The sequence below is a fragment of the Sorex araneus genome, chromosome 2 (assembly GCF_027595985.1).
Source record: "Sorex araneus isolate mSorAra2 chromosome 2, mSorAra2.pri, whole genome shotgun sequence".
NCBI classification, from domain to species: domain Eukaryota; kingdom Metazoa; phylum Chordata; class Mammalia; order Eulipotyphla; family Soricidae; genus Sorex; species Sorex araneus.
The window spans coordinates 236,709,431-236,736,638 of NC_073303.1; the positions used below are offsets into that span (position 1 = coordinate 236,709,431).

Here is a 27,208-nt window from a genome sequence, read left to right on the forward strand (position 1 = left end):
ACCCGCCTCCGGCCGCGGGGGGCGCAGGGAGCATGTGCACTCGCGCCGGCAAGCGCGGAGCCTGCGCCGGGCGCGCCTGCGCAGAGGCGGGGCGCGCAGGGGGGCGGCTGGAGCGGTTCCCTCGCAGGCGGCGCCATTTTGTGCGAGGAGCCCGACATCCCGCCGGCCCGGTTCTCGTGTTGAAGGGGGGGCGGTCGGAGCCAGGGTCCCTGGAATGGCGGAGACTCTCTCGGGCCTCGGCGATACGGGTGCGGCCGGCACCGCGGCTCTGAGCTCCGCCTCGTCGGAGGCCGGGACGCGGCGCCTCAGCGACCTGCGGGTGATCGACCTGCGGGCGGAGCTGAAGAAACGGAACCTGGACTCGAGCGGTAACAAGAGCGTCCTGATGGAGCGGCTCAAGAAGGTGACGCGGGGGGGGGGGGGCGGCCGAGTGCGGGGCGGCGCGGGGGGACCCCCCAGGAGCGCGCGAGCCCCGAACCCGGGCGGGGGGCTTCTCGCGCTCGGACCCGCCGCGCTCTCTCGGGCCGGTGCCGAGGGCGAGGGGCCAGTGGCCGCGAGCGGGGGCCGTTTCTCTGGGGGGCCGCCTGCGTGTCTCGCCCCCGCCCCCCGCTCTCGACCCCCCACCCCCGAGCCCTCGCGCTGCGGTGTCCCCCGAGCCTCCGTGTCCCCTCACTTGTCAGGCGACGTTCGGGGGAGACTTAGCCAAGGTCACCGGGCGTGGGGAACGGGGCGCCCGGGGTCCCCCCGCTCCCGCTCGGCGCTGGGCGTCGGGTGGTGGTGGTGGGAACGGGGGTGCGTGGTCTCAGGCACCGCCCCTCCCCCGATTTTGCTGTGGGGGGCGTCGGGGGCTGAGGCGGCGGTTCGTGGGGGGGCGCCGTCGGGGCGGGTGGGAGCGCGGTTGGACTTTGGGGGTTGGGGGGGCGGTCTCAGCCGTTGGTCCCCGCGGAGCCGCCGGCGGTGCGGGGATGGGGGGGACGCGGCGGCCCGGGCCGGACGGTTGCCTGGCGCCTGCAAACAGAGGCGGCGGCGCTGTCACGGCCCGCGCGTCCCTCTCGCCCCGGGTGTCGCCAAGCGCGCAGCGGGTGTTGGGGGGGTGGTGTCCAGGGGGAGTTGGGGAACGGGGCGGGGGTTGCCGCCCTTGCACGGCCACCTGCGTGTCCTTTCCCCCCACCGCATCCCACCAACTTCCTGGGTCCTTCCCCACGGCCGCCACCGTGGTCACCCCAATTCCCGCAGCGGGGTGACTCATCGCACCCCCGGACTGTGGTGGGCGGCGGGAGACTCCCTCAAATCTCTCTCCTCCCTAGTCTGGCTTCATGGGAGTGTGGGGTGGTCCGAGGAGCCCCCCACCCTAGTCTCCTTCTTCCCCCTGACCGTGATCTCTCTGGGCAGCGGGGGCATGGGGGGCCCAGCTGGGGCTGGGGAAGACCCCCCTTCTTTCTCGGGACCCCGGTTTCTTAGGGATGTGGAGATGTGAGGGGGTGTCTGCCATCCCCCACCCCCCGCCTCCCGCCTTAACTTTTCCGCGTCCCCCGCCCTGGTGGGCCCGCTCCTGCGCGGTTCCCGTCCTTGGCCGCGGGCCCTCAGCGTGACGCACCGGCCCGCGCTCCCCCTGGGGAAGGCGCTGTCGGGGAGGGCGCCCCGCCCCGGGGACGCGCGCGTGCCCAACGGGGCGCCCGTGATATTCCCACAGCTTCTGTCCTCGAGGACAGAAGGCGGCGGTGTGGGAGTGGGGGGCATGGGGCGCTGCCGGCCCCTGCGGGCCCGGGGCCAGTTCCTCCTCGCGGCTTTGGCTTCCGGAAGACCGTTTGGATACAGATTTCAGGGCGGAGCTTCCCAACTGGGAAGGGGCCGGAGAAGGCTGGAGACTAGACTTGGGCAATCGCGCACGGTTTGAAATGGATGGAAACCGAACTTGTGCTGACAAGCGGAGTAGGGGAAAGGTGATCAGGGAAAAAGCCTGGGGGCCAGCCCCCGCGCCCCCCCCTCACTCGGTTCCAGTGGCGGGAGCATCCCCCTGCTCCCAGCTGCGAACTGAGCAGATGGGGGCTGAGGGGGCGGGTCGGTGAGTGACAAGCGCTTGGTGTGGGAGGTGCGGGCGGCCAGGAGATGGATAAATCTGATAAATCTGGGCCCGAAGGGGCGTCTCCGCCTGCCAACAGACCTTTGAAGTGGGTGGAAGTGCGTTATGGGGAGTGAGGAGAGGCCTCTTCGCTCCCCAGTGTAGGAGTCGCTCCCTTGGACGTTGCAGGCCCGGTTCGGAGCTCGTGTCTGGGGAAGTGTGCAGTGCTCGGAGAGACTCAGTATGAAGCCGTGTCTTTTAGAATTGGGTGTGCTGATAATATCTTTTAAGGGCCCTGGGCTGTGGCTCCAGTGCCCTGGGTTTGATCTTTGGCTTCCCCCGTGGCTCTGAGCACTGCTGGTCCCTGCCATCAGTCACTAGGAGTGGCTCCTGTTAAAAGTCCACAAGTGACTAACAAGTTAAATATTTAAAATAAACCTGATAATGTTTATCTAGTGCTTTTTGAATGGATAATAGAATTTTTCACAACAGCCTACCAGGCTGAGTTCTCTTACTAGTCCCTGGCTTTCAAGTATTAATAACAAACTCCGACCCTTTATTTTGGTTTTGGGGTCAGACCTGCTAGTGCTCAGGGCTTGCTCCTGCCTTTGTTGTATTTAGGGGGTCACTCCTGGCAGGGTGGGGGACCCCAGTGTTGGGAATCGAGCTCGGGTTAGCCGTGTGCAAGGTAAAGCCCCTACCTACTGTCCTATCTCTCCAGTGCCCAGGCTTGGAATCTTTTAAATAACCTGCCTGAAACCTCCTGGGGTGGCTGGTGTCGGGGTAGACCGGTGAGCCAGTGAGTGAATGGGAGAGGCCTCCAGGTCTGCAGCCGGAGCTTCTGGGAAAGGTGAGTCTGTCCTGACTTAGTCGGTGAGCTGAACCTTGCTTTCCTTTTCCTCGTAGGCAATTGAAGATGAAGGGGGCAACCCCGATGAGATTGAAATTCCTTCCGAAGGAAGCAAGAAGTTAAAGAGATCCAGCAAAGGTATTGAGGGTTCTCAATATACTGCTTTATCCCCTTCTCTTCCCTTCGTTGATGTGGCTGGACAACTTGGATGTGTAAAAGAGGGTCATGGGAGTCAGAGTGATGGGACAACTTGCCTTGCACCAGCCCAACTGGTTTCAGTCCCCGGCATCCCGTAGGGTCTCCTGCATATCACCAGGAGTGATCCCTGAGTGCCGAGACAGGAGTATTCCCGAGCATTGCCAGGTGTGGCCCCCAAACGAAAAAGTAAATCATTAGGGACAGAGAGCGCCAAAGCTGTAGAACAGTGGATAGGCGCTTGCCTTGCTCTCTGACAGCTTGAGATAAATTCCCACCACCCTGAATTGGTCCCTGAACCTGCCCAGAGTGATCCCTGAATACAGGCCCAGGAGTCAACCTGATGCCAGGTGTGGCCCCAGAAACAAAGTGACATTTCTGCTTCTGGCACTGAAGGAAATTGTCTTCCACACATCAGAGCATCGAAGAGGTTCAAGCGGCCCCAAGTACTCTTAAAAGAATTTGAGGGGCTGGCAAAGCTACTCGAGAAGCCTACACAGGAGTGCAAACAGAGGAGCAAATACCCACCTGTCCCGACCTCTGAAGCTCCAGGTACCATGATAGCAAAATAAAGGGACTGGAGCTGTCACTCGGTGGTGGAGTGACAGTCTCCTTTAGCCCCAGAGCTGTCACTTTCAGGCCTTGCCTTCAAAAAACCACCTGCCGCATAAAAACCACATTCCATGTCCCATTCCTGGCCCTGGCCACCTGTCCCCTTCTCCCTGCTCCTATCTGCTTTCTCCTGCAGCCGCCCATCTCCAGAGCCCGGCCCCAGCCAGGCCCCTGCATGTGGTTCCGTCTCTGGGGAGTCTGGGTGCCCCGCCCGCTCTGCTCCATCTGTTTGCATTCAAGCCTCCATTGTCAGGACCCACCTTCTGTCCCCTTCAGAGCAGCTTGGATCCCACCAATAGCAACGGGCCCCCTGGCTCCCCGTGGCCTAGTGGCCTATTTCATGCTGCCTCATGGTGCAACCAGACTTGCCGGCAGTAGCTGCATCGCCCCAGTCGTCTCTGTCTAAGCTCCTGTTTTCAGGAGGACTCAGCTGAAACAAGGTGTTGGGACTGTGGTGAAGGCCCCTGAGCAAAACGAAATATTCATATTCCCTGGCGAGTAGTGAAGTATCTGGGACAGACGCCATTTGTTTCCCGTCAGCTCCTGGAGACCAGGTCAAGTCTGAGGTTGAAAGCCTGTGGATCTCCGCTCTGTGCTACACTGGATTTTTTTTAATGTCTCAGAATTTTTTTTTTTTTTTTTTTTTTTTTTTTTTTTTTGCTTTTTGGGTCACACCCGGCGATGCACAGGGGCTACTCCTGGCTCTGCACTCAGGAATTACTCCTGGCGGTGCTCAGGGGACCATATGGGATGCTGGGATTTGAACCCGGGTCGGCTGCGTGCAAGGCAAACGCCCTACCCGCTGTGCTATCACTCCAGCCCCTGTCTCAGAATTTTTTTAAATGCAAGCCTGTGGTCCCTGCTGGGCTGGGTGTGTCCTCTTGCTGGATTGGGTATGCTTTGGATAGTTAGTGTTTGCAGATGCTAGGGGGCTGGCTCACAGTGCTCATGCCTTTACTTTCTATGCAGGAGGCCCCGGTTCTATCCCTAAACCACGTAGTTCCCTGAGCACTGCCGGGCAAGTGGCTCTGCACCCCTAGGATGTGAGAACAATCAGAAATGAGACTGAGCACTGGGGGAAAACAAATCAAGCCTGCTGAAGGAGGACTCTCGATCCTTGAGGGGGCAGTTACTTTGTAAGCTGAAAAACCAAGGCTTGACAATAGCCTGCCAGATAGACTTTAAGTACGGCACTTGGGGCTGGAGAGATAGCATAGCGGGTAGGGCATTTGCCTTGCACGCGGCCGACCCGGATTCAAATCCCAGCATCCTATATGGTCCCCTGAGCACGGCCAGTGGTAATTCCTGAGTGCAGAGCCAGGAGTAACCCCTGTGCATCGCCAGGTGTGACCCAAAAAGCAAAAAAAAAAAAAGTACGGCGCTTTTCCAGAGAGTTGACTAAGCCAAAAATGGCATGTTTAAGAAGCGCGATGTAATTGATGTTAAGAAAGGTTTTCTAGGGATAAGGGTTTATTAGAAAGCTGTCGGTTCCTCTCAAAAATTTCCAAACTAAAGAATGTTTGGAAATTGTGCAGGATTTGCAGATTGGTTCACTGCAGAGGTAGACGTGAAGGACTTTGCAGAAAAGATACCGGCATAGGGACCGGAGCCATAGGACAGCGGGAAGGGCATTTGCCTTGCATGTGGCCAACCCAGGTTCGATCCCTGCTGTCCCACATAATGGTCTCCTGAGCACTGGCAGGAATGATCCTGGAGCACAGAGTCAGGAGTACCCTGACCATTGCTGGATGTGACCCCAAAACAAAAAAAAAAAAGAGAGAGAAAAGAAAATGGAATTGAGGTTAATGGGAGGGGAAAAATTGTCTTCTTCCATATAAAATAGAAATTCCAACTGGGACGGAACTTTTTTAGCACAGTGATAAGAAAGATTTGAGATGACAGCCAGAAAGATAGTGCAAGGGTTATAGCACTGGTCTTCTGCAACACTGACCCCCGCGTCAGGAGTGACCCTTGAGCACCGTTTCCCTCACTCCCAATAAAACTGAGATGAAATTTAAACGGAGAAAGTGTAAGAAAATTAACTATAACAAAAGGCAGCATAGGGCTCGAAGGATTGAGCACAGTCTCTGTACGCTGGGGCCCTGGGCTCTGTCCTGACACAATAGCCCCCTGCCCCCCTCTCGGTACTGTACTGTCAGTGTGTCAACACCCCCCAGAAAAATTTTAAAAAGGACCATAGGTAATTGAGACAGCTGACAGGAAAAAAAATTTTTTTTTGACAGGAAAATTCTAAGGTTCATTAGTACTCAGAAAGCATTAAATACTCTTTGAAAAAGCTGTAAGGAAAGTCGTTTTGTCGATGCCATTGGAGAGCAAGGATTTAGAGGCAGTTATGGCGCTGGAGCAATAGCACAGCGGGTAGGGCGTTTGCCTTGCACACGGCCAACCCGGGTTCGATTCCCAGCATCCCATATGGTCCCCTGAGCTCTGCCTGAGGGCAGAGCCAGGAGTGACCCCTGTGCATTGCCGGGTGTGACCCAAAAAGCCAAATAAATAAAGAGGCAGGGGCACAGTGAAAAAAGTAAATGGTCTGTGTGCTGGTGGCAGGGCTGGGAGGGGATGGGCAGGTTGGTGGAGACTGAGTTTGTAAGCTGCTTTGGAGGATAAGGGCACGGACCCTACGGGGGAAAGTGGAGGTGGAGCTGTATAGAGAGTAGGAGAACATTCTAGCCCTGTGAGTGACAAAAGCACGTTCCAGAGAGTCTGGTCAATGGGCTCTCGCCTCCCAAGCCAGCAGGGGTGCCCTTAGGATGTTTCCTCTGGAAATATCAGCCACTGAGTTCTGACCAGTCTTTGGCTCCTTAGGGAGAGATGGGTGGCCACAGAGATAGTTGAGTGGGTAGGGTGCTTGCCTTGCAAATGGTCAACCAGCTTTCAATCCCTGGTACTCCATGTAGTCCTCTGAGCACAGCCGGGTGTGGCCTCAAAATGGAAAAGTCAAGTGTGGAGGAGGGAGGGCTCATTTTTATTCTCAGACTATGGAGCAAACTCTTGCAAGTGAAGGAAAGTGAAGTGCATCCCTGTAGTTTGGGAAAATCTCCCCAGCAGCGTTTGAGGACATTCTGCTCTCCTCAGGAGTTCATGCTGGGTCCCTTGGGCTGGGCCAGCTGATGGGGAAGGCAATGTGGTGCCAGGCATGAATTTGGGGGTGGGGCTCACTTATGCCAGGCTTGTGCTTCTAGGACCCTCTCTCCAAGACCAAGTGTGAAGTGGGGTTGGGGCATGGTTAGTGCCCCACCTGGCGGTGCTTGGGGGGAGGGGACCATATGTGCTGCCAGGGATCAAGCTGCCCGGGGGGGGGGGGGGGGGCGCGGTCAGCTGCTTGCAAGACAAGTGCCTTTTCCCCAGTACTATTTTTCTCCAGCCCCCAAGTGAGGAATTGTTATGGGAGTTTCTGTACAGCTCCGTAACAGTAAATACTGGCTCTCATGCATGCAGCAGGGCTGGGCAGGGCAGAGGTGACCCAGCATGTGAATTCAGACCAGCTGCAGAGTCAGAGGCTTAGCCAAGAAAGGAAGAGACAGAATCCCGGCCGCTGGGCCTGGAGGCAGGAGCAGTGCCGAGTCGGGGCCTGTAGTGGAGGCACGGGAGTGGCATTGAGGGGGCCCTTCGGGTATTGGAAACAGATGGTGGCAGGCGGTTTTTTGCCAGTGTTCTTTCCTGCGCAGATTAATATTGGGTTGGTTTAAACATAAATCTGTCTCGCATCAACCAAAAGGCAGCCTGCTTGGCCAGGGCGTGCTGTCTGAAGGTCATATTCTTGGACCCTGGATGGCTGCAGCCCCTGCCTTCCAGCCAGGTGCCACCAAGCTCCTATGATATTCAACGTGTCCCCCACTTGATGTAGGAGCCTGGTCATTGCCGCATCATGAGGGGACAGGAGAGCAGAGGAAAAACAACACGCTCAGCCTAAGAGCTGCTCTTGAGTAGCGCCATGCCTAATCAGTTCCAGCTCCTGTCAAACCGAGTGACTGCGTATGCAAGCTCTTAGAGTTAAAAGCCAAGACTTGAAAAGGTGGGAGCTGGGAGAAACTTCCATTTTTCAAAGGTTGTCTAAAATGAAATACTAGGGAGATTGTGCACTGGCTGGAGCACCAGCTTTCAGTGCAGGAGCTCTGGGTATGCTTCTCAGCTCCTAGCCAGGAGTAATGCCTGAGTGCTGTGGCCCCCCTCCCCACTATCCCCCACCCCCCTATTTGGCATTTGGTCCACATCTGTGTGCACAGAGCTCACTCCTGGTCTGTGCTCAGAGATCACTGCTGGTGGTACTGAGGGTCCAGCTGGAGTTGGCTGCGTTCAGGTCGAGAGCCCAAACCCATCACTATCTCCAGTGTGCGTATTTCCCCTTGATTTTTGGGTTTTTTTGGGGTCTCACCTGGCGATGCTCAGGGGTTACTGCTGGCTCATGCACTCAGTAATTACTCCTGCCGGTGCTCGAGGGGACCCTATGGGATGCTGGGAATTGAACCTGTCGGCCACTTGCAAGGCAAATGCCCTCCTGGCTGTGCTATCACTCCAGCCCCTCCCCTCGATTTTTATTTATTTATTTATTTATTTATTTATTTATTTATTTATTTTGCTTTTTGGGTCACACCCGGTGATGCACAGGGGTTACTCAGGAATTACTCCTGGGGTGCTTGGGGGACCATATGGGATGCTGGGAATCGAACCCAGGTTGACCGCGTACAAGGCAAACGCCCTACCCGCTGTGCTATCGCCTAGCCCCCCTCCCCTTGATTTTTAAAGTAAAATGCGATGCTTAATAGCGTTTAAACCCTTTGTTACTCCTTTTTAAAATGTTGGGCGACACCCAGATGTGCTCAGGGATCACACTTTCTCTGTGTTCAGGGATCACTCCTGGCAGGGTCAGGGGACCATGTGAGGTGCTGAGGATTGAACCTGGGTCAACTGCGTGCAAGGCAAATGCCCTCCCTGCTGTCCTGTTGCTTTGGCCTCCTCAGTGTATTGTCTGACCCTTAAATTATCCTCTTGAAGGACCTAAAATTTAGCTGTTCATGCCAGTTCACTTTTATTTTCTTCTAGCTGGTTTTTTTTTTTTTTTTTGCTTTTTGGGTCACACCCAGCGATGCTCAGGAGTTACTCCTGGCTTTGCACTCAGGAATTACTCCTGGCAGTGCTTGGGGGACCATATGGGATGCCGGGGATCGAACCCGGGTTGGCCACGTGCAAGGCAAACGCCCTACCTGCTGTGCTATCGCTCCGGCCCCCATTCTTCTAGCTGGTTTTTAATTCTTTCAAAAACATCTAATGCTGTGTAATTAATCCTGGGACAAGAATAGCAGATCAGCTGTATAGTTATACAGAATGTAAATTGCAGTTATTAATGTCTGACACGTAAGAACATAATAAGACTAATATTTCAAATGGGAAAGTAGGAAAGGGGTAGGATGGTGCTGGGAAATCAGTGTTTTTGTTAGTCATTTGGAAAATAATGTCATACGGTACAAAATGGGAAGATTAAAACTTAAATGGTAACATAAAAACAGACTTAAGTGGATGTGCATCGGGCAGGACATTTGCCTTGCATGCAGCCTACCTGGGTTTGATCCCCAGCACTGCACAGGGTCCCTGGCACACCACCAAGATTGATCCCTGAGTTTTGTTGGGTGTGACCCCCAAAACTTAAACAAACCAGAAAATAAAAGCAAATATGTATTTTAGTGTGGGAGTTTCTAGATAAAAGATAAAACTCAAATCACTGTTGGGCAGATAAAAGTGATGGACTGTGGAGAGGACGCAAAGGACTGGACACAACCCAAGTTTGGTCCCTGGCACCAATCCAAGTTTGGTTCCTGGCACCAAGCATGTTGTCCTGAGCACCCCGCCGGGTGTGGCGCCAAACAAAACAAAACCAAAAAGCTGATTAATGCCTTGGCTACCCAAAAGTGAAATTTCCTCAAAACCACAAGCCAAAGAGTGGTCAAGAAATCAGAAAAATAGTTAACATGACTATAAGTATGAAATGAGGAGAGATGCAAGTGCAGAGATCTTCAAGTGAGGAAAGGACAGGAAAGAGGAACGTGATGTGGTGATGTGCTAATTAATGACACTGAACTTAAGTAGCGGTCAGAGCAGTTCCAGCCCTTATGTCTGGACCCTCAGGCTTCACCACAGCTTGTTCCGACTCTCCACTTCCTGCTTGGGGGATGTGGAGTGTCCTCAGTGTCAGCCTCTGTAGTGCCAAAGGAGTGAGGTGGCGGCCTCCGGGAAGCACACGCCGTTGACTTGCTGCCTTCAATGATCTGTGTAGGGCGGAAGCTTGAGGAAGAGGGTGTGGAAGATAACGGACTGGAGGAGAACTCTGGAGATGGCCAGGTATGTGTCCCGTGGTGGGCGAGCCCGAGGGGTGCGGTGCAGGGGCTGACAACGGGCCCTGGGTGATGGCGTTCCTTCCTGTGTCAGGAGGACGTGGAGACCAGTTTGGAGAACTTGCAGGACATCGACATGATGGACATCAGTGTGCTGGATGAGGCTGAGATCGACAACGGCAGTGTGGCCGACTGTGTGGAGGACGATGACCCCGACACCCTCCCAGAGTCCTTGTCTGACAGTCAGGATGCCCCGGAGAGCGAGATGCGAGAGCTTCCCGAGCGGCTCCCAGAACATGCTGTAGGTAACTTGGCAGGGCGCTGTCCAGCACTGCCCTCGGGTTCCCCACTGGGAGCGCAGCAGGCTTTCTGATGCCATTGGCTAGGAGAGTCAGCGAGGCTGTAAACATTTTTGAGTTAATTGGGAAGTGCCAGGCCTTGCGAGCCAGGGGTCGGGAGTCCAGCTCCCTGCTGGCCAGCTCGCACCAGGCATGCATCTGGTGACTAAGGTTTGCCTTAGTGGGCCGGGTGAGGGCCTGTTACTCAGAAAACAGCTCAGGAAGTAGGCGAGCATTCGGTCCTAATGCTGGTGGCTCTGGAAATGGGCAAATTGGTGCTGTGACCTGATTCTGACGTAGGTTCTAGAGCAGAGGCCTCCACTCTGGTGTTTCTGGCAGTCTGTGCCCATATCCCTTCTTTGCTAGATAGAGACTTAGAGTTTCTTGCTCTGTTTTTCTTTATTTGTTTTCATTTTGGGGCCAAATCTAATGGTGCTTAGGAATTACTCTCAGCTCTTCAGTGGGGGCCATGTGGATGCCAGGTATTGAAACCAGGCTCTCCCCGCTGTGCGTATCTCTGGCTTCAAATGCAGTTTTGTTCTTGTTGGGTTCACAGCATGGGAGCCTTTCTCCAGGGTCCTCTTAGCCTCGCCGCAGGTCTGCCCGTCTCTCATGAGAGCTCTCAGTCGGCTCGTCTTGGGGGTGCAGTGCTGTTGTGATGCCCACACTGCATTTAGAATTTTGAATTTTGTCACGAGCAACTCTTTTTACTTTCCATTGATGCATATTATGTTCTGTGACTTCGTCAGTGTATCAGTCTCTTCTATTTTCTCACTCTGCAGGTGGAGGACAAAGATATAAACAATATAGATACGTCATCATCTGACTTCACCATCCTACAGGTAAATTCCTGTATGTCTCAGTCGCTTAGGCGCAGATTAGAGTCCAGCTGCGGCAATCACTCCAGGATGGCATTCCCACCTCAAAGGCGACAGTCTTCCTTACCTCTTAGCATCGTTGGAGGGAAATTTTGCTTCTCACGTCTCTTAGATACGCCCTGTCCACAGCCAAGGCTTTATACCTTGGCTTCTCCTGCCTCCCAGCACGGTGCCTGGCCGGGGGAGGTTCTGATTCACTGGATTATTGGGGAGAAAGGTCCTTCACAGGAAGGAAGATGGCCTGGGGCATGTCCCTGCGCAGTCCCAGAGTGGCCGGGGTTCTGAGCACCGCCAGGAGAGGTGGCTGCTCGGAGCCATTTGCGGATGGCGCGCTTCTCGTTGGGTGGCATGTTCTCTCCTCATGGTTGTCTTGTTGCCCTCTTAGATGAGAACAGGTGAGATGTGGACTAACTTGCAGGTATGATTTGCACCTATGTGGATTTTTTTCTTTTTAGTTTTTCTGCCCAATTGTAAACTGGCATGACCAGTTCATTTTCTCTCTTGCTTCCTTTGGGGACGACACCTTGTACTGCCAGGTGGCAGTTGGGGCCAGGGATCAAACCCAGGGCCTTGCACCTGCGAGATGCGCATCAGTGCAGAAGCCATGGCACTGACTCACGGTAGAGCATTTCCAGTAAGAAGCTTTATGGGAAATGAAACTCGAGTCAGCTTAGACCAGGTGTGGGTCTTCTGCAAGGGGGCCAGACAGAGGGGGCTCCTAAGAGTTGCTTGGGTTCTCTAGGACCACCGCTGGCAGTACTCAAGAGGCCCTATGGTGCTGGGGATCAGATGCATGTCAGGTACAGGCCAGGCATGGGCCAGAGCGCTGTATTGTCTCCTGGCCCCTTTGTGAGGGGGTGGGGAAGTCAGGGCCTTTCCATGTGAAGCGTGCTCTCGCCCACGGAGTACATCCTTCATCTTGTTTTGGTTTGCAGTAATGTGGCTTGTGATCTGAAGGTCCAGGGTTCAGCAGTGTTGGGCCTTTTGTGGGAGCTGGAGCAATAGTACAACAGGGAGGGCTTTTCCCTTGCATGTGTCCAACCCAGGTTCCTTGGCACCCCATGTGGTCCCTGAGCCTGCCAGGAGTGATCCCCTAAGAGAAAACCTGGGTGTAAGTCCTGAGCACCGTCGGGTGTGGCCCCAGATCCAAAATCAATAATGTTACTGTGTTAGCTCTCGCAACAGAGTGCCACTTGCTCCTGCCGGGCAGGGACACGGTTGGTGATCGGTGACCCTGAACCCCAGCCGTGACGGCGCAAACCTCAAGAAGCCGTTGTACTCGACTCATCTTGGCCAGGACGTGGCGTGGCCATTGAGCACCCCTTGCACGCGTGAGACTCCGGGTTTGAGCCCCAGTCCCAACGCTGCGTTAGACAAGCAGGACTGATGTCTCTGGATCGTGGCGACAAAGCCACAGCTGGTGCTGGTCCTGTTCTCTGATGGCTTTCTAGGCCACATGGGTGGGACGTAGCCCCTCCCTGACACCGCAGGAGTTTCTGTGGTTTTCTCTGGAGAAAGTTCTACCTAGAGCTTTGCTTTCGTGCCAGAGTTTCCATTCTCTGCATGTGGGTGTGTTTTGTGTTGGGTAGTGAAAGGGCCAGGGGAAGTGCATGCGTGGGTCCATCTTTCAGACGATCAGGGGACCCTTGGAGGAAATGAGCACTTTCCCAGGGCCGCCCGTAGTGGTGGTCGGCGCCCTGTGTGGCCATCCCAGTGCAGTGATGGAGGTGTCCGAGGGGAGCCTGTGCGCTCTAGCCTCACAGCCTAACATCTGTACCCGCCGAAGAACTCCCTTGGAAAGGAAAGGCCCTGGAGGGGCCTCTACTGGGGCCAGCCCCGCCCCTCCAGCTCTGTCTCGGCACTTGGTTCTGTATGTCTGAGAACAAATATGTTGAGCAGTCTGTGCCAGCTTTCAGGAGGTACAAAAAAGAGGATCTGAATAGAATCTCTTGCGAGGGCTCCCGGAGCCCCCATGTGGAGACTAGGCCTCAGGCGGGGTCATTTGGTTAGTGGGTACTGCTGCACCCATCGGGGAACCATTCTAGAGAAGCTCTGGGCTTGGAGGCCTTGGGGATGTGGGGGCCACAGCTGGGGGTGCTGGGAGAGAGGAAGACGTTGTGGGGCGCTACTGCTAAATGCCTCAGGCCTAGAGGCACGGCAGCTGAGTGCCCGGCGGGGGGCATGTAAAAGTGGTTGGTGTAGGTGTGGGCAGTGGCTGTTTCCTGGAAGGAGGTAAGGGTTCTGCTGTGATAAGCAATGGTCAGGTGGCACCCAGGGGGCGAGCGGGGGACCCTGGGGAGGCCCCCTGATACCCAGCAGTCAGGGCCAAGCTACTGGAGAAATAGAAGTAGGGGTCAGACTGTCTATGTCTATATTCTCTGCTCTCAAATTTGCTGAAACCAGCTGTCCGTTCAGGGACTAGCGGGTGTCTGCTAAGTGTCCGGCGGCCTTTTAAGCAGTTAAGTCAGAAAGGCAAAACTATTTCTGGGCAAGAGTGAAAAACACAAGCAGGTTCCAGAGGTGGGGATGAGGGGAGGCCTTCCTATCCACACAGGTTCTCCACAGGCCTGTCTGAATGTCTTATTTTCTGAGACAGTCTTGTTGAGACCTTCTGAGTTCGGCGTGGCTGCGCATTGGGCCCCCTTTCCCTGGCACCGGCTTACATCTCTTTTTTTGTTGCAGGAAATTGAAGAGCCTTCCTTGGAGCCAGGTACTGTCCAATGAAAACCTTACCAGCGGGGGTTTGGCACCATTCTAGCTTCCCACCTTCTTTAAGTTGAATTCTTGGATTCGAGAGAGTTCCTTAGCGTAGCGTCCATTGTCCTAAAGGTGTGCAATCCAGAACCTCCCAGGATCATAGAGATTGGAAACCCAGCCATATCACCAGATCTGTGACGGGGCGGCTCGCTTCTCATCGAGCAAAACCGGCCAGTGAGATGAAGTCATCTCATGCCTTTTTCCGTGTCCTGGGCACCCAAACCTGCATTTGAGCGAGAGCTTCATGCCTCTGGAGAACCAATGTCTCCGCAGCCCTCAGAGCAGATCTTGTGATATCGGGCATTAGCATAAGTTGGTGGTGTTTAACCCGGGCAGTGCAGGCAGTGGCAGGGAGCGGCGTGTTAAACCGTTGACTCAGCTGGATTCCCGAAGAGGAAAGAGTTTCTTCACGAGAATTCCAAATCAATGCTAATCACTTTCTGGACTCCAAATACCTCAGAGCACCGAAAGAAGAGATTTCTGGTGGTCATGTTGGACTGGTCTGTTAAAGAGAAGCACAAGGAAAGTTGGAAATTGAGCAGTTCAGTGAATTGCGATACATTCAGTTAAGCCACTTGGACTTTGGAAGCTAAATACAGAAGAGTCACAAACAAACGACGACAGAATGAAGACGGTCAAGAATCAGCCAGAAGGTTTTGGGGGTTAAATCTCTGGGATGCTTTGCTCTTCCGCGTAGTGGGTAGCGTAGGGGCCGCGCTGGCGCCGGTGGGTCGATCGGTCAGTCGGCCGGTCGGTCAGCCGGTCGGCCGGAGCGCAGGTAGGGCCCCAGCGTGAGTGTGTGTCCCATGGGTTTTCCAATCTCTGTGTAGCTAGCAGGTCTCTCGGTGTTAGCGTGGCAGCCGTGCCCGTGCCGCAGTTGTGATTGCTTTATTTCCCTGGTAATTAAACCTTGTGCCATTCTATTCCTGTTAAATCCGTAGAAAATGAGAAAATACTCGGCATTTTGGGGCAAACTTGTAAATCTGAGCCAGTAAAAGAAGAAGGTTTCGAGCTGGAGCCGCCATTGGCACAGGACACAAGTAGCGTGGGGCCAGACAGAAAGCTGGCGGAGGAAGAGGACCTATTTGGCAGCGGCCATCCGGAGGAGGGTGACTTAGATTTGGCCAGCGAGTCACCGGCACGAGCTCAGTGGAGCAAGGCAGACACCCTGTTAGCGGTAGTGAAAAGGGAGCCCGTGGAACAGACAGGCGATGGCGAGAGGATGGACTGTGAACCCGTAGGGCTAGACAAGCCAGTTGAGGCCCAGAGTAGTGAAGCCTCAGAGCCCGCGGACGCCTCTAGCGAGGAGGCGGCAGAAACGGCCCAGGAAGCCTCAAGCCCAGAGCCCAGAGATAGCAAAGAAGACGTGAAGAAGTTTGCTTTTGAAGCTTGTAATGAAGTCCCTCCGGCTCCTAAAGAGTCCTCAGCCAGTGAGGGCGCTGAGCAGAACATGAGGTTTGTCTCTTCTCAGTTTTAGACCAGACGCTATCTCCTTTTCACGGGTCGTTTAATGACACACATAAGCTGTTTGTTTGCTGCAATTGGCCCGCCAGCCTGACGAAATTGTAGTTTACCTCTAAAGAATCTTTCATTTCTCTTTTATTTAAAACTGATTACATGGTCTTTTTTTTTTTTTTTTCCCTTTCCTCAACCTGTCACGGTTGTTTTCTTTAATTCTTCCTAATTATTTTTAGCCCAGCAGAATTAATTAACTCCTGTGGGTCTGAAATCTTACAGTTAGCTCAGATTTCCATTACCAGTATATTGGGGTGTCATTTTTTTCAGACATAAGTTTCGGGTAGGTATGCAGCTTCAGCACGTGTTTGCTCATTTTGAGTTTGTTTCCGCCCCTCGCTTCCCTCCCGAGTGACACTGTCTTTTGTCTCTAGCTCTGTGGAAGATGACTCGGATCCAAAAAGGCTCTCCAAAGAGGAAAAGGGTAGGTGTGGGCAGCGTGTGTGCGGACATCTCGCGTTCCCCCGCCCCGTGTCCCATGAGGCTGAGGGAGTCCTTCTCTTCCCTTCTCTGCTCTTCGTGCCACAGGTCCGGGCTGGGGCTGTGAGACTGGGCAAGCCTTGGGGCACACCTGTCATTGGCAGCAGACCCTACAGCCATGTCACATGCGTGTGCGGTTGGAGAGAGTTTAGGGGTTAGCGCGCTTATTTGCATGCAACCAACTCAGGTTCTTTCCCTGAGCACAAAGCCAGGAGTGAGTCCTAGACCCTGCCCAGTGTAACCCCCCAAACCAAAAAAAAAAAAAGAGTGACGTGCAAGTGGGGAAATGGTTTCTGATTTGAGATTGTTTTAAGGATTTTTCCCCAGCACAACACTCATTAGAATGTCCAGAAAGGGGCTGGAGCGATAGCACAGCAGGTAGTGCGTTTGCCTTGCAGATGGCCAACCCAGGCTTGATTCCCAGCATCCCATATGGTCCCCCGAGCACTGCCAGGAGTAACTCTTGTGTATTGCCGGATGTGACCCAAAAAGAGGGGAAAAAAATGTCCAGAAAGTACCGGGCCTGCTCCAGATCCTCTTTCCTCAGAGTTCTAGAGAGAGGAAACACGAGGCATGGTGGCAGGGTGTAAGGGGTCTAAAGAGAAGCGCAGCCAGAGGGACACGGCCACGGTGCTCCAGAGGCTGCCTGCTTAGCTGCCGGGGGACGCCCCTTGGCTGCTTAAGCCACTTGGGGGTCCTTGGGGACTTCTCGGGCCAGGGAGTCCCAGCACTGCAGCCATCCTGTGGTCCTAGCGGACAGTGAGTGGGTCTGGGCTGGAGTGCCTTTCTCGTCTGAGAGGCGCGCTCCTGGGAACCGTGTTTCTGACCAGAGCTCTTGTGAAACAGGTCGTAGCAGCAGCGGCCGGAACTTCTGGGTCAGTGGACTCTCGTCTACTACTAGAGCCACAGACCTGAAGAACCTCTTCAGCAAGTATGGGAAGGTAAGCGCAGCCCTGATGCCCAGGGCCCTTCAGTCACGCCTGGGGCCGGCATCAGCCGTTCTTAGAACTCAGGGTCGCTCCCGGCAGGCAGAGTCACCCTTCCCTGCTCTCTAAGCGTCACTTACATTTTCCCGAGTTTCTCTCTGGGGCTCCGAGGCCGTGGGGCACCGGCTGAGGATAGAATGCCAGGCCTGGTCAGTGTGGAGACCCAGGGCCTGCCTTGCCAGGCTCCCCTCACCTCCCCCTGCACATGCTCTCTGCCGCCTTAAAGGGGCATGTGCTGGGCCTGGATGGGGCTCAGGTGGCAGAGTCCACACCTAGCATCCACGCAGCCCCGAGTTCCATCCCTGCCATTGGGCTCGGGTTCAGCCCCTGCTGATCTCCAGTCAGGGTACCCAGATCCTGAGCACTACTTGGACTTCCCCCAAAAGGCACAAGCAATCTGACCTGTGCCATGCCCCTTGGCTTCTGTCCCAAGTGTCCGCTTCCCTCTGTCCCCGCTTTCTGTGCGCCCCTCCTAGGGTGACTGCTCCTGGCCCCTCGGGAGCTCCCTTGCCCAGGGACACGCTTTTACAAGCTTTGTCCCATGCAAGGGTTCAGCATATTGAAGCAAAAACAGGGTTCGGGATAAGCTTGGGGGGCCCAGGTGATTCCTGACACCGTATGGCCCGTGAGCCCAGAGTACAGGACGAGCCACCGAGCAGGGCTGGGTGCGGCCCTAAAGAGCAAAGCGGGGGCTGGAAAGCGGGGCTGGAGCGGACTGGAGAGTAGGGGCTTGTGTCTGCGTGCGAGACCCCGAGGCCCTCACTCTGCGTTCCAGCTCCCCCTTTCCTTGCACCCCCACTCACGCTCTGTCTACCTGCCACAGCATCTCCAGGCCTGAGTCCTGTTGTCAGCCTGCACTGTGGGTGTGTTCCTAGAAGGACACCCCAGTCTCCCGGCCCCCCACCAGGAAAGTGCAGTGGGAGTTACTTGGCTATTGATGGGCACAGGCTGGCACGAGCAGACTGAAATTACGTGGTCAGAGACGTCAGTGGGCAGTCTGAGGTGGGCCCTTAAGGCACGGGGGTGCTGTCAGGGAAGTGGCATCCCAGAGCCCACCCACCACCCTTGGGGTACCCTCCAGACTTCCTGTGACTTGCATGGGGACCTGGTCGCTGGGTCTTTTGCACCCGAGATTCCCTGAGCACCTTACAGACAGTGACTCCCGGCCCCAGGAACTGGACTTAGTCTGGGGGTGCTGCTCCCCTATATCGGCTTGCTGGGTGGTAGTGAATGGGAGCGGGCAGTTGTCTGCGTGCTCCCAGGACTGAGCAGCGTGTGGGGGTCCAGACTGTAGTGTCATTTCTAGAGCCTCCCCATGAGGCCCGTCAGCCACAGCCAGCCACCCCTCTCCCCGGTCCGCATCTCCCACTTTGGGGGGACCTGGTGGTGGGCTTTCCTCTCATCCCCACTCCCATAGGAGGGCGGCCGGAACAGGCCCCTTCACGTCTGAGCCTCTGTGGGTACCTTCCTTTGAGGTGGTGGGCGCCAAGGTGGTGACCAATGCCCGGAGTCCGGGAGCACGCTGCTATGGCTTTGTCACCATGTCTACGGCCGAAGAGGCCACCAAATGCATAAACCATCTCCACAAGACCGAGCTCCATGGGAAGATGATCTCCGTGGAAAAGGTGAGGGGCCCCGGCTGCCTACTGCGAGGGCCGGAGGGGGGCTCCTCGGCAGGACCCGGGATGGTATTTCCTTGTGATTCTTTCCTCAGGCCAAAAATGAGCCGACTGGCAAGAAAGTCTCCGAGAAGAGAGAGGGGGAAGGCAAGAAGGAAAAGGCCAGCGACAGGTACTGCTATCCTGGGGGCCTGCTGCCGCCTCTTCTCCCCGTGCAGTTGCTGGAGCCCCCCTTGAATGCCGCCTCCCACTCACTCCCGCCAGGGCCCTGCATGTTCCTTCCAGATCCGCAAAGGACAGAGTAGACAGAAAAGATGACGCAAAGAAGGGTGAAGATGGAGACAAGAATAAAGATCAAGATGACCTGAAGCCCGGCCCCTCAGAGCGCTCGCGCTCCACCAAGTCAGGTAGCCGTTGCCCCTGCGAGGGGCCTGCCACCCTGGGCTGCGTCCCTCGTGGTGGTGGGGTGGGTGCGCGTGCGGCTGGCTCTCACCCCAGCTACTTCCTTCCGTCCTGTAGGAAGTCGAGGAACTGAGCGAACAGTGGTCATGGACAAGTCTAAAGGCGTACCTGTCATCAGTGTCAAAACGTCAGGCTCCAAGGAGAGGGTGAGGCATCCCAGCTGGGCGCCAGCCTGGTACCCACGGCGCTTCTCCTGCTGGCGCAGTATTGCAGTGGTCAAACTTGATTTGTCCACACTGTGGCCTTATCTACACAGAGATCTTGAGCTGCTTATCTGTGGGTGCCTGTGTGTAAAACAGACTAGGGGCCTGGGGCGGTAGGACAGCAGGTCGGGCTCTTTCCTGGCTTGTGGCTGGCCCAGGTTTACTCCTCCGCACCCCACGTGGTCCCCTGACCCTGCCAGGAGTGATCCCTGAACACAGAGCCAGAAGTTTGCCCTGCGCACCGCCAGGTGTTGACCAAGAAAATCGAAAACAACCTACATATAATATGCTTTATTTTCACGCTTTACTTATTCTAGACCTGTCCTTTATTTCAGAGGGGGTGGGGTCTCACTCTGCAGTGCTCAGGGCGTAGTTGTGGTTCTGCTCATACGTGATCCCTGGCAGTTCTTGGGGAAACACATGTGACCTGGACTGTCAAGCCTTCGTAATCCCTGGATTATCTTTCCAGTCCTCTGGACCTAATTTTATAATTGAGTTTTGGGGTCCACAGAGAGTACAGTAGGTAAGGCACTTGTGCTAGGCTGACCAGGGTTCAAGTCCCAGCACTCCTGAGCGCAGAGCCTGTTCTGGCCCTGATTGCCTCTCTCCCCTGAGTCAGCCCACCATCAGTGCAGGCCATGGTGTGATCCTGCGTATCCCCAGCACCTTCCTGAGTGGCCAGTCCCCTCTTGTCTTGGACTCTTAACACTTTTTTTTTTTTTCATAAAATAGTTCACAATAGTTCGTTGCAGATCCTATTCAAACACCAACCCCACCACCGAGCGCTTTCCCACCATTAGCATTTCCTTATGCCCCACCTCCTGTCTGTTCCCTCCTCTGACACAGCAAAGTCCAGGGTTCCCCAGATTTTGGCCCAGCCAGGGTTGTGCTCACAGCTCAGATCGGCTGCAGGGATGCAGTGGTTCTAGAGGAGCCCCTGAGTCTCGGTGCCCCCGAGATTCTGGGGACCCCGAGATCCCGGCTGCCGGGTCAGTGAAGCCCTGGCATGCGGGTCAGCGGGTGCTCAGGCCCCGAGTTTGTGTGCGTGCTGCACCCTCTAGGAGCCTGCCTTTCTTTTCTTCTTCTTTTTTTTTTTTTTTTGGCTTTTTGGGTCACACCTGGCGATACATAGGGGTTACTTCTGGCTCTGCACTCAAGAATCACTCCTGGGGCTGGAGTGATAGCACAGCGGGTAGGGCGTTAGCTTTGCATGTGGCCGACCCGGGTTCGAATCCCAGCATCCCATATGGTCCCCCGAGCACCGCCAGGAGTAATTCCTGAGTGCATGAGCCAGGAATGACCCCTGTGCATTGCCGGGTGTGACCCAAAAAGCACAAAAAAAAAAAAAAGAATCACTCCTGACAGTGCTCAGGGGACCATACGGGATGCTGAGAATTGAACCGGGTTGGCTGCGTGCAAGGCAAACGCTCTACCTGCTGGGCTGTCGCTGCAGCCCCTCTAGGAGCCTTTCTGATCAAAGAGTTTTCTCCTGGGAAGGGCCTGGGAAAGCAGTGGGAGATCTCAGAGAGAGAGGTCTTGTGGGCTGAGCTGTCGTGGGACCTGGCTGGTCTTGGAATTTGCCAGAAGGATTTTTTCTCAGATGCTTGTGACATTAGGAAGGAATCAGAGGCAATTAGGGTACATTTGGGACATCAAAGATAAAATAGCAGCAGCAGTTCTTGGTCTTAAATGCGGGTAGAAGAAGATCATTTTCCCGTTTTGACCCTGAGGGAGTTTCTTGATGGCTCATGACTTCCCAGAGCAACGCTAGTCTATAGCTTGGAATCGGGGTTATTGAGACACGATGATGGTTTTGGGGCCACACCCATAGGTGCTTGGGGTACCCGTGATATCTGCTAACCCCTGGGCTCCCCTGTGCAGAGCCTGCACTCTGACCCTTGGAGCTTCCCCCCTAAGAACAAATCCCTGGCAGGCAGGGATGGGCAGTGGGAAGGGTGCTTGCCTTGCATGTGGCTGACCTGGATTGATCCCCAGCATCCCCTGTGGTCCCCTTAGCCAGGAGTGATCCCTGAGCACTGCCAGGGTTTGTCTTGGTGTCAGGTGCTTGCACACGGCCGCACTGATTCTTCTCTTCTCTGTTCTCCCTTCACCTTTCAATGGTCCCCGTGCCCCAGGCTTCCAAGAGCCAAGACCGGAAGTCAGCCAGCCGAGAGAAACGCTCGGTGGTGTCCTTTGATAAAGTCAAAGAGCCTCGGAAATCAAGAGACTCGGAGTCCCGAAGGTGAGTGGGCCCCTCTCTGATTGAAGGGCCCTGGTGGTGACGCCCTCCTGCTAGTTCCTGGAGGGCTGAGAGTCCCCTTAGTAAGCCAGGGAAAGTGCTCTGTCTGGGGATAGGGACTTGTTCTCTAGACCAAAAACCATTTTCATGAGAAATGAGTTGGAAACATCAGAGCTAGTCCTGGCATGACAAGCAGGGGGCTCTGTGCTGGGCCCCATCTCTGGGCTTTTAATATCCTAAACAACTTTGCTAGAAGCCGGGAAAGCCTGCGGGGGGTATGGGGGCGTGGAATGGGAGCAGTTTGGTGAAGTTATGGCAGATTAGTGGGGCCAGAAATGGATGGAGCTGGTGAGAGAAGACAGTGCCTGCTGCTGGGGCCTCTTCCAGGGCCTTCCTGCCCCCTGCAGTCCTCTCCGTCTAAGCGTACTCAACCTAAGGGGCTGGAGAGAGTTCAGGAGGGGAGAGGAGCTGTTTGCCATGCGTGCAGACGGCCCTGATTCAAGCCCCCGTGCAACTGGTCTCCTGAACACAGAGCCAGGAGTAGCCCCTTCGCACCGTTGGGTGTGAGGGTGAAAATTTAAAACTAAATTAGAAGGCTGGAGAGAGACGACAGGAGGGCAAGGCCTTGGCTTGCCCGTGGCCAGCCTTAGTTTGAATTCCCAGCACCACGTAAAGGAATTGCTCAGGATCTGGGGGAAGCCCTGAGCATGGCCCATTGGTGGCCAAAACCACACAGAGAAGAAAAAAAAGTTTAGGTTTGTGACTCGGGGGCTTTGCAGGCCGTAAGCCATCTGTGCTGAGTTGACTGCAGAGAAACGGAGCTGCCCAGGGACTGAGCATGGAGTAGTCAGGCGTCACCTGTAGAGTCAGTGTCCTGCAAGCACAGAGCAGGGCTTAAGGTGCACTAGAAAGTGCCGAAATGGCAGAAAATACGACCCCGGATTGTCCCCTCGCAGAGGCGCCTGCGGTGCCCTGGGCCCAGTACGGCTGCGGCCAGCACGTCCCCACTCAGCTTCACCTCAGCTGCTGCCCCTGGTGGGTAGCCCCGCCGCTGCCGCCTCCGTGCCGCTGTCAGCCCTAGGAGAGCAGAGCCCGGGCCGCAGCAGGGGGTGTGCACAGGCACCCGCTGGGCAGCAAGTGCTGGGCATTTCTCGGCGGCCCGTGCCTTGCCCCAGAGGACTCGTGCCGTTGCTGCCGTGGGGGGTGCTCCTGCTGCCCCCGTGCTCCTGCCCGCGGGTGAGCTGCAACGGCCCGGTCCTCGCAGGGTGCGGGAACGCAGCGAGCGGGAGCAGCGCATGCAGGCACAGTGGGAGCGCGAGGAGCGCGAGCGGCTGGAGATCGCCCGCGAGCGGCTGGCCTTCCACCGCCACCGGCTGGAGCGCGAGCGCATGGAGCGGGAGCGGCTGGAGCGCGAGCGCATGCACGTGGAGCAGGAGCGGCGGCGCGAGCAGGAGCGCATCCACCGCGAGCGCGAGGAGCTGCGGCGCCAGCAGGAGCTGCGCTACGAGCAGGAGCGGCGGCCGGCGCTGCGGAGGCCCTACGACGTGGACGGCCGGTGCGTGGGCTGGGGGACGGGGAGCCAGGGTGTGCCTCCCCAGGGCTCCTCCCGTTGGCAGGAGGCGGGGGTCGTGCATGCAACACCTTCCTTGCCGTCCCTCCAGGCGAGACGACGCCTATTGGCCCGAGGCCAAGCGGGCCGCCCTGGACGAGCGCTACCATTCAGACTTCACGCGCCAGGACCGCTTCCACGACTTTGACCACAGGGAGCGTGGCCGCTACCCCGACCACTCAGTGGACAGGTCAGCCAGCCGACACTCATCCCCTGAGCCGCATGTCAGCCCCCTGGGCCCCACCCGGAGCGGCTTCCGCACTGCTCTAACGGACTGTCCTCCCGGTTTCAGGAGAGAAGGCTCCCGCTCAATGATGGGGGAGAGAGAAGGACAGGTACGTGCAGGCCGCGCCCCGGGCCTTGCCCCCCTCTCCTGCCGGGGCCACGCCCCAAGCCTCCGCAGCCTCACCTTCCTCACCGAACACAGTGGGAGAGGGGGGCTGCCCGCACCCTTTCCCTGTAGTCTGAGGAAGCAGCGGGTGGTCCAGAGCCTCGCTTGCCTCTTCTCTGCTCACTCCCACAGAGCAGAACCCAAACTCGGTTTCTGAAGCCAGATCTTAGAATCTGCTCTTGGGACCCCACCTGTGACTGGCTGTCCTGCGCCAAGGGGGTCCGCGCTTGTCTCTGAGTCACCATGCGCTCCTCGAGGGTGTCTCGGTTCATAACTGGGCCGCATTGCAGATTGCTCTGGAATGTTTGTCTGGCTCCTAAGTTGGCGAGGCTGGGATCTTAGTCCGTGAGGGGGCCAGGGAGCACCCCTTCCCCCAGCCCCGCCCCCGGGAAAGCCCGCATATGCACAGCCAGCCTTTGTGGGCTCCCCTGAGTGCTCCCCTCCTGGTGGCCTGTGTGTTTGTCCCGAGGTTTCAGTGTCTGTAGGCCCCTCCTCTGGCACAAGACAGTGGTCACCCTTCAGGGGTCCCCAGGGTGTGGCTATAGCGCCCCCTTTCCTTCCCTCAAATCTGCCTCTGGCCCCAGAATCACCTTGGAAGGTTCATGGGTACTTTATTTATATTTATTTATTTATTTATTTATTTATTTATTTTGCTTTTTGGGTCACACCCAGCGATGCACAGGGTTTACTCCTAGCTCTGCACTCAGAAATTACCCCTGGCGGTGCTCAGGGGACCTTATGGGATGCTGGGAATCAAACCCGGTCCGGCCGCGTGCCAGGCAAACACCCTACCCGCTATCTGTGCTATCACTCCAGCTCTCGTGGGCACTTTTAATGAGGTGTGGGAAAGGGCTTTTCCTGGGCGCTTCTTGGAGTGCTAGGCAGCCCCTTTGAGAGTCCCCCATGTCCAGTGGGGGTCTCAGGCTGCCGGCCCCAGGGTGACCCTGCCCTCTCCTTTGCTCCTTCCTGCCCAGCATTATCCAGAGCGCCACGGGGGCCCCGAGCGCCACGGCCGAGACTCACGAGACAACTGGGGCGGGTACGGCTCAGACAAGAGAATAAGCGAGGGCCGGGGGATGCCGCCGCCACCCAGGTCAGTGCCCTCAACCCTAGAGCCACCCAGCTAGCCCCGGGCCCTCCCTCCGGCTCCCAAATCACAGGATTTTTCTTCCAAGGGGAAGACGGGACTGGGGAGAGCACAGCCGCAGAATCGAGGATGACCGCGCATGGCAGAGCACTGCAGACGGGGGCATGACCGACAGGGACCACAAGAGGTGGCAAGGTGAGGGCGCTGCAGCTGGTGGGGGGTTGTGGGACAGCCCCTTGGTCCTGCCTCAGTGGCCCCTCAACCCCACCCGCCAACGCATCTCCTGCTGTGCAGGTGGCGAGAGAGGCATGTCGGGACACTCGGGACCAGGCCACATGAACAGAGGCGGGATGTCCGGGTAAGCTTCCCTCTGCACTCGCGGCATTGGGTTTGGGGGCCATGTGGGGTGGTGTCAAAGAGCATGTTGGGGGCCAGAGGTGTGGGCTGACTCTTGCCTGCAAGGCGTGGGCTTTGGGGGGCAGGGCTGGCTGGCTGTCGTGACAAACCTGCCTCTGTTCCAGGCGTGGCAGCTTTGCCCCTGGTGGGGCATCTCGGGGCCATGTCATGCCTCGAGGCGGGATGCAAGGTGGGTTCGGCGGGCAGAGCCGGAGCAGCCGCCCCAATGACGCCCGCTTCACACGCCGCTACTGAGTGCCCCGAGCCCAGCCTGCGACCAGAGCACGTTCTGTTAGGAGTTCTCTTAAACCCTGTAAAATAATTTTTTTTTATCTGCTGCCATATTGTAGCTATTCAATGTGAACTTCGTTCTTTTTTGGTTTTTTTCCTCGTTTTGTTTTTTTTTTTTTGTAATAAATGTGTTTCTGTTCACATAGCCTTTGTTGCCAGCGTCGTTTCTTTACTGCTATGGCCCTCTGCTCCAACCCTTTTCTCCTCCCCTGCCTAGGGTGACTCAGCCCGAGCACCCAGTGTTTACTTCTCCCCTTGGGGGACACTGCCAAAGGGCCCCTCCCCACCCCCACATCTCAGCCTTGGATATGTAGTCAGGCCTCGTGCCCGTGTGCATGGCTGGGGGTGTTGGCACTTTGGTCAGCCAAGTGTGGGAGCTTCACCTCACATGCTCCAGGGGTGTCATTCCTGGGCACCCCAAATTAGGGCAACTCCAGCAGCGACAGGGACTTGGCAGAGGGGAGAGGATCCTGGGTCCAGTGGAGGGTCCCCTGGGCCTGGGAGTTCAGATGCATCCTGGACTCAAAACCATGAGTCTGTGGGGTGCAGGCAGAGGGGTACAGGTAGATGCCTGGGGCTTAGTCCCTGCACATCACAGTTGCCCCAAGAGAGTGAAACTAGGGCCCCGGGGAATCAGGTGAGGCTCAGATCTGGAGCCATCCTGAGCTTTGGGGGAATCCTTGCCGTAGCCCTCCTAGAGGCCCAGCCAGGCTGAGTGCAGTTAACACCTGACGGGTACCAGCTGCTCCCCTGCTGCCCCAACACAGGACAAGCCCCCCACCCCAACATAACAGACGCCTGTTCCAGTCTGTACATGACTTCTGGGGGAGTTGACTACCTGGGGAAGTGGGGAGTGGGCAGCCAGGAGTTTGGGGAGACCACAGCTCCAGCCCCTCTTCCCGAGACTCCAGCTCTGGCCTGTGTCCTCTTGGCTTTGGGGGGACTATGCTCCCACCTGCACTTGGTCTCTTTTCTCTGTGTTAGGTTTTGGGGGTGTACAGCATTCCTAGAATTCAGACACATGCCCCCAACCCTGGCTCTGCACTCAGGAATCCCGCCAGGCACCCAATGGGGCGCCAGCTGATGGACAACGGTCCTGTGAATGCAAGGCAAGGGTCCTAACCACTAAGCTACTGCTGCATCGGCCATACTGTGGGCTTGATCCTTAATGACCCTATACCTTAGTCACATTGAAGCAAACCCAAGGGAGGAAATTTGTAGAGAATCCTGCCTGTGGAGCAACGGAAACGCTCCACAGTGCCGTCTTGTGGCATCTTGGCGGGACTGCTGCAGTCCGACTTCCCACACTTAAGATTCGCTTCAGTGTTGGGGTGTTTAAGGATCAGTTGAGGATCAAGCACGCAGCCTAGGGCCATGGATCAAATACTGAGCCGGGAAGGTGCTTTCCTTGTGTGGGGTGGCCAGGGTTCTATCCCCGCACCCCATACCTTCCCCTGAGCATCGTCAGGAGTGATTCCTGACTGCAGTCAGGAGTAACCCCCGAATATCGCTGGGTGTGGCCCCGAAACACAAAAGCCTTTCACGGAAGATTCCTTCATGCCCAGCTTGGGGGGAGGGGTGAGCCGAATCTTGCTTCCACCACCTTCCTCCACGTAAAATCACAAAGGTGAACATCCGGCCGGGACAAGAACCTAGCGAATGGGGGCTTAGATGGGTGGGCAAAGCACTTGCCATGTTGCTGGGTTCAATCCCGACACCTGGGTCGCCCCATGCGAGGCAGGCGCCCTTGATGCTCGGTTACCGCTGCATGGCCTGCTGCGGCCTACTTGATCCTAGTGACCCGCAGGCTAACGTGGAAGCAAGTGCACCACGAGAGGGCGCTGTGGGGCATTTCTCTAAGAAGTGTCGGCCCCTGGTTCTGACCTCT

The 27,208-nt window shown here is 56.3% G+C and overlaps 1 protein-coding gene across 4 annotated transcripts; it reads left to right on the plus strand.

Moving 5' to 3' along the window:
* The first annotated feature begins 78 nt into the window (after window positions 1-78).
* Window positions 79-25,465, plus strand: SAFB (scaffold attachment factor B). Of its 4 annotated transcripts, none has more exons than XM_055126211.1 (21): window positions 79-403; window positions 2,969-3,050; window positions 10,012-10,076; window positions 10,164-10,370; window positions 11,190-11,249; window positions 13,968-13,995; window positions 14,984-15,497; window positions 15,932-15,981; window positions 16,884-16,978; window positions 18,499-18,648; window positions 18,738-18,814; window positions 18,928-19,049; window positions 19,162-19,250; window positions 21,443-21,549; window positions 22,811-23,101; window positions 23,208-23,345; window positions 23,448-23,490; window positions 24,521-24,639; window positions 24,728-24,828; window positions 24,928-24,991; window positions 25,155-25,465. In XM_055126211.1, the coding sequence occupies exons 1-21, from the start codon at window positions 215-217 to the stop codon at window positions 25,282-25,284; spliced, it is 2,721 nt and encodes a 906-aa protein (XP_054982186.1). In that variant the 5' UTR covers window positions 79-214; the 3' UTR covers window positions 25,285-25,465. The 4 variants fall into 4 exon arrangements, with proteins under 4 accessions (XP_054982186.1, XP_054982184.1, XP_054982183.1 ...); XM_055126209.1 differs by having other exon boundaries at window positions 80-403; window positions 18,907-19,049; XM_055126208.1 differs by having other exon boundaries at window positions 81-403; window positions 18,907-19,049; window positions 24,722-24,828.
* The last annotated feature ends 1,743 nt before the right edge of the window (window positions 25,466-27,208 follow it).

Bases quoted from the DNA above. Each gene is read 5' to 3' on its own strand.
- SAFB (XM_055126208.1), top strand. From the start codon at position 215: ATGGCGGAGACTCTCTCGGGCCTCGGCGATACGGGTGCGGCCGGCACC. The intron at 11,250-13,967 runs GTAAATTCCTGT...TTTTTGTTGCAG, and splicing joins CTGACTTCACCATCCTACAG to GAAATTGAAGAGCCTTCCTT. The intron at 16,979-18,498 runs GTAAGCGCAGCC...CCTTCCTTTGAG, and splicing joins TCTTCAGCAAGTATGGGAAG to GTGGTGGGCGCCAAGGTGGT.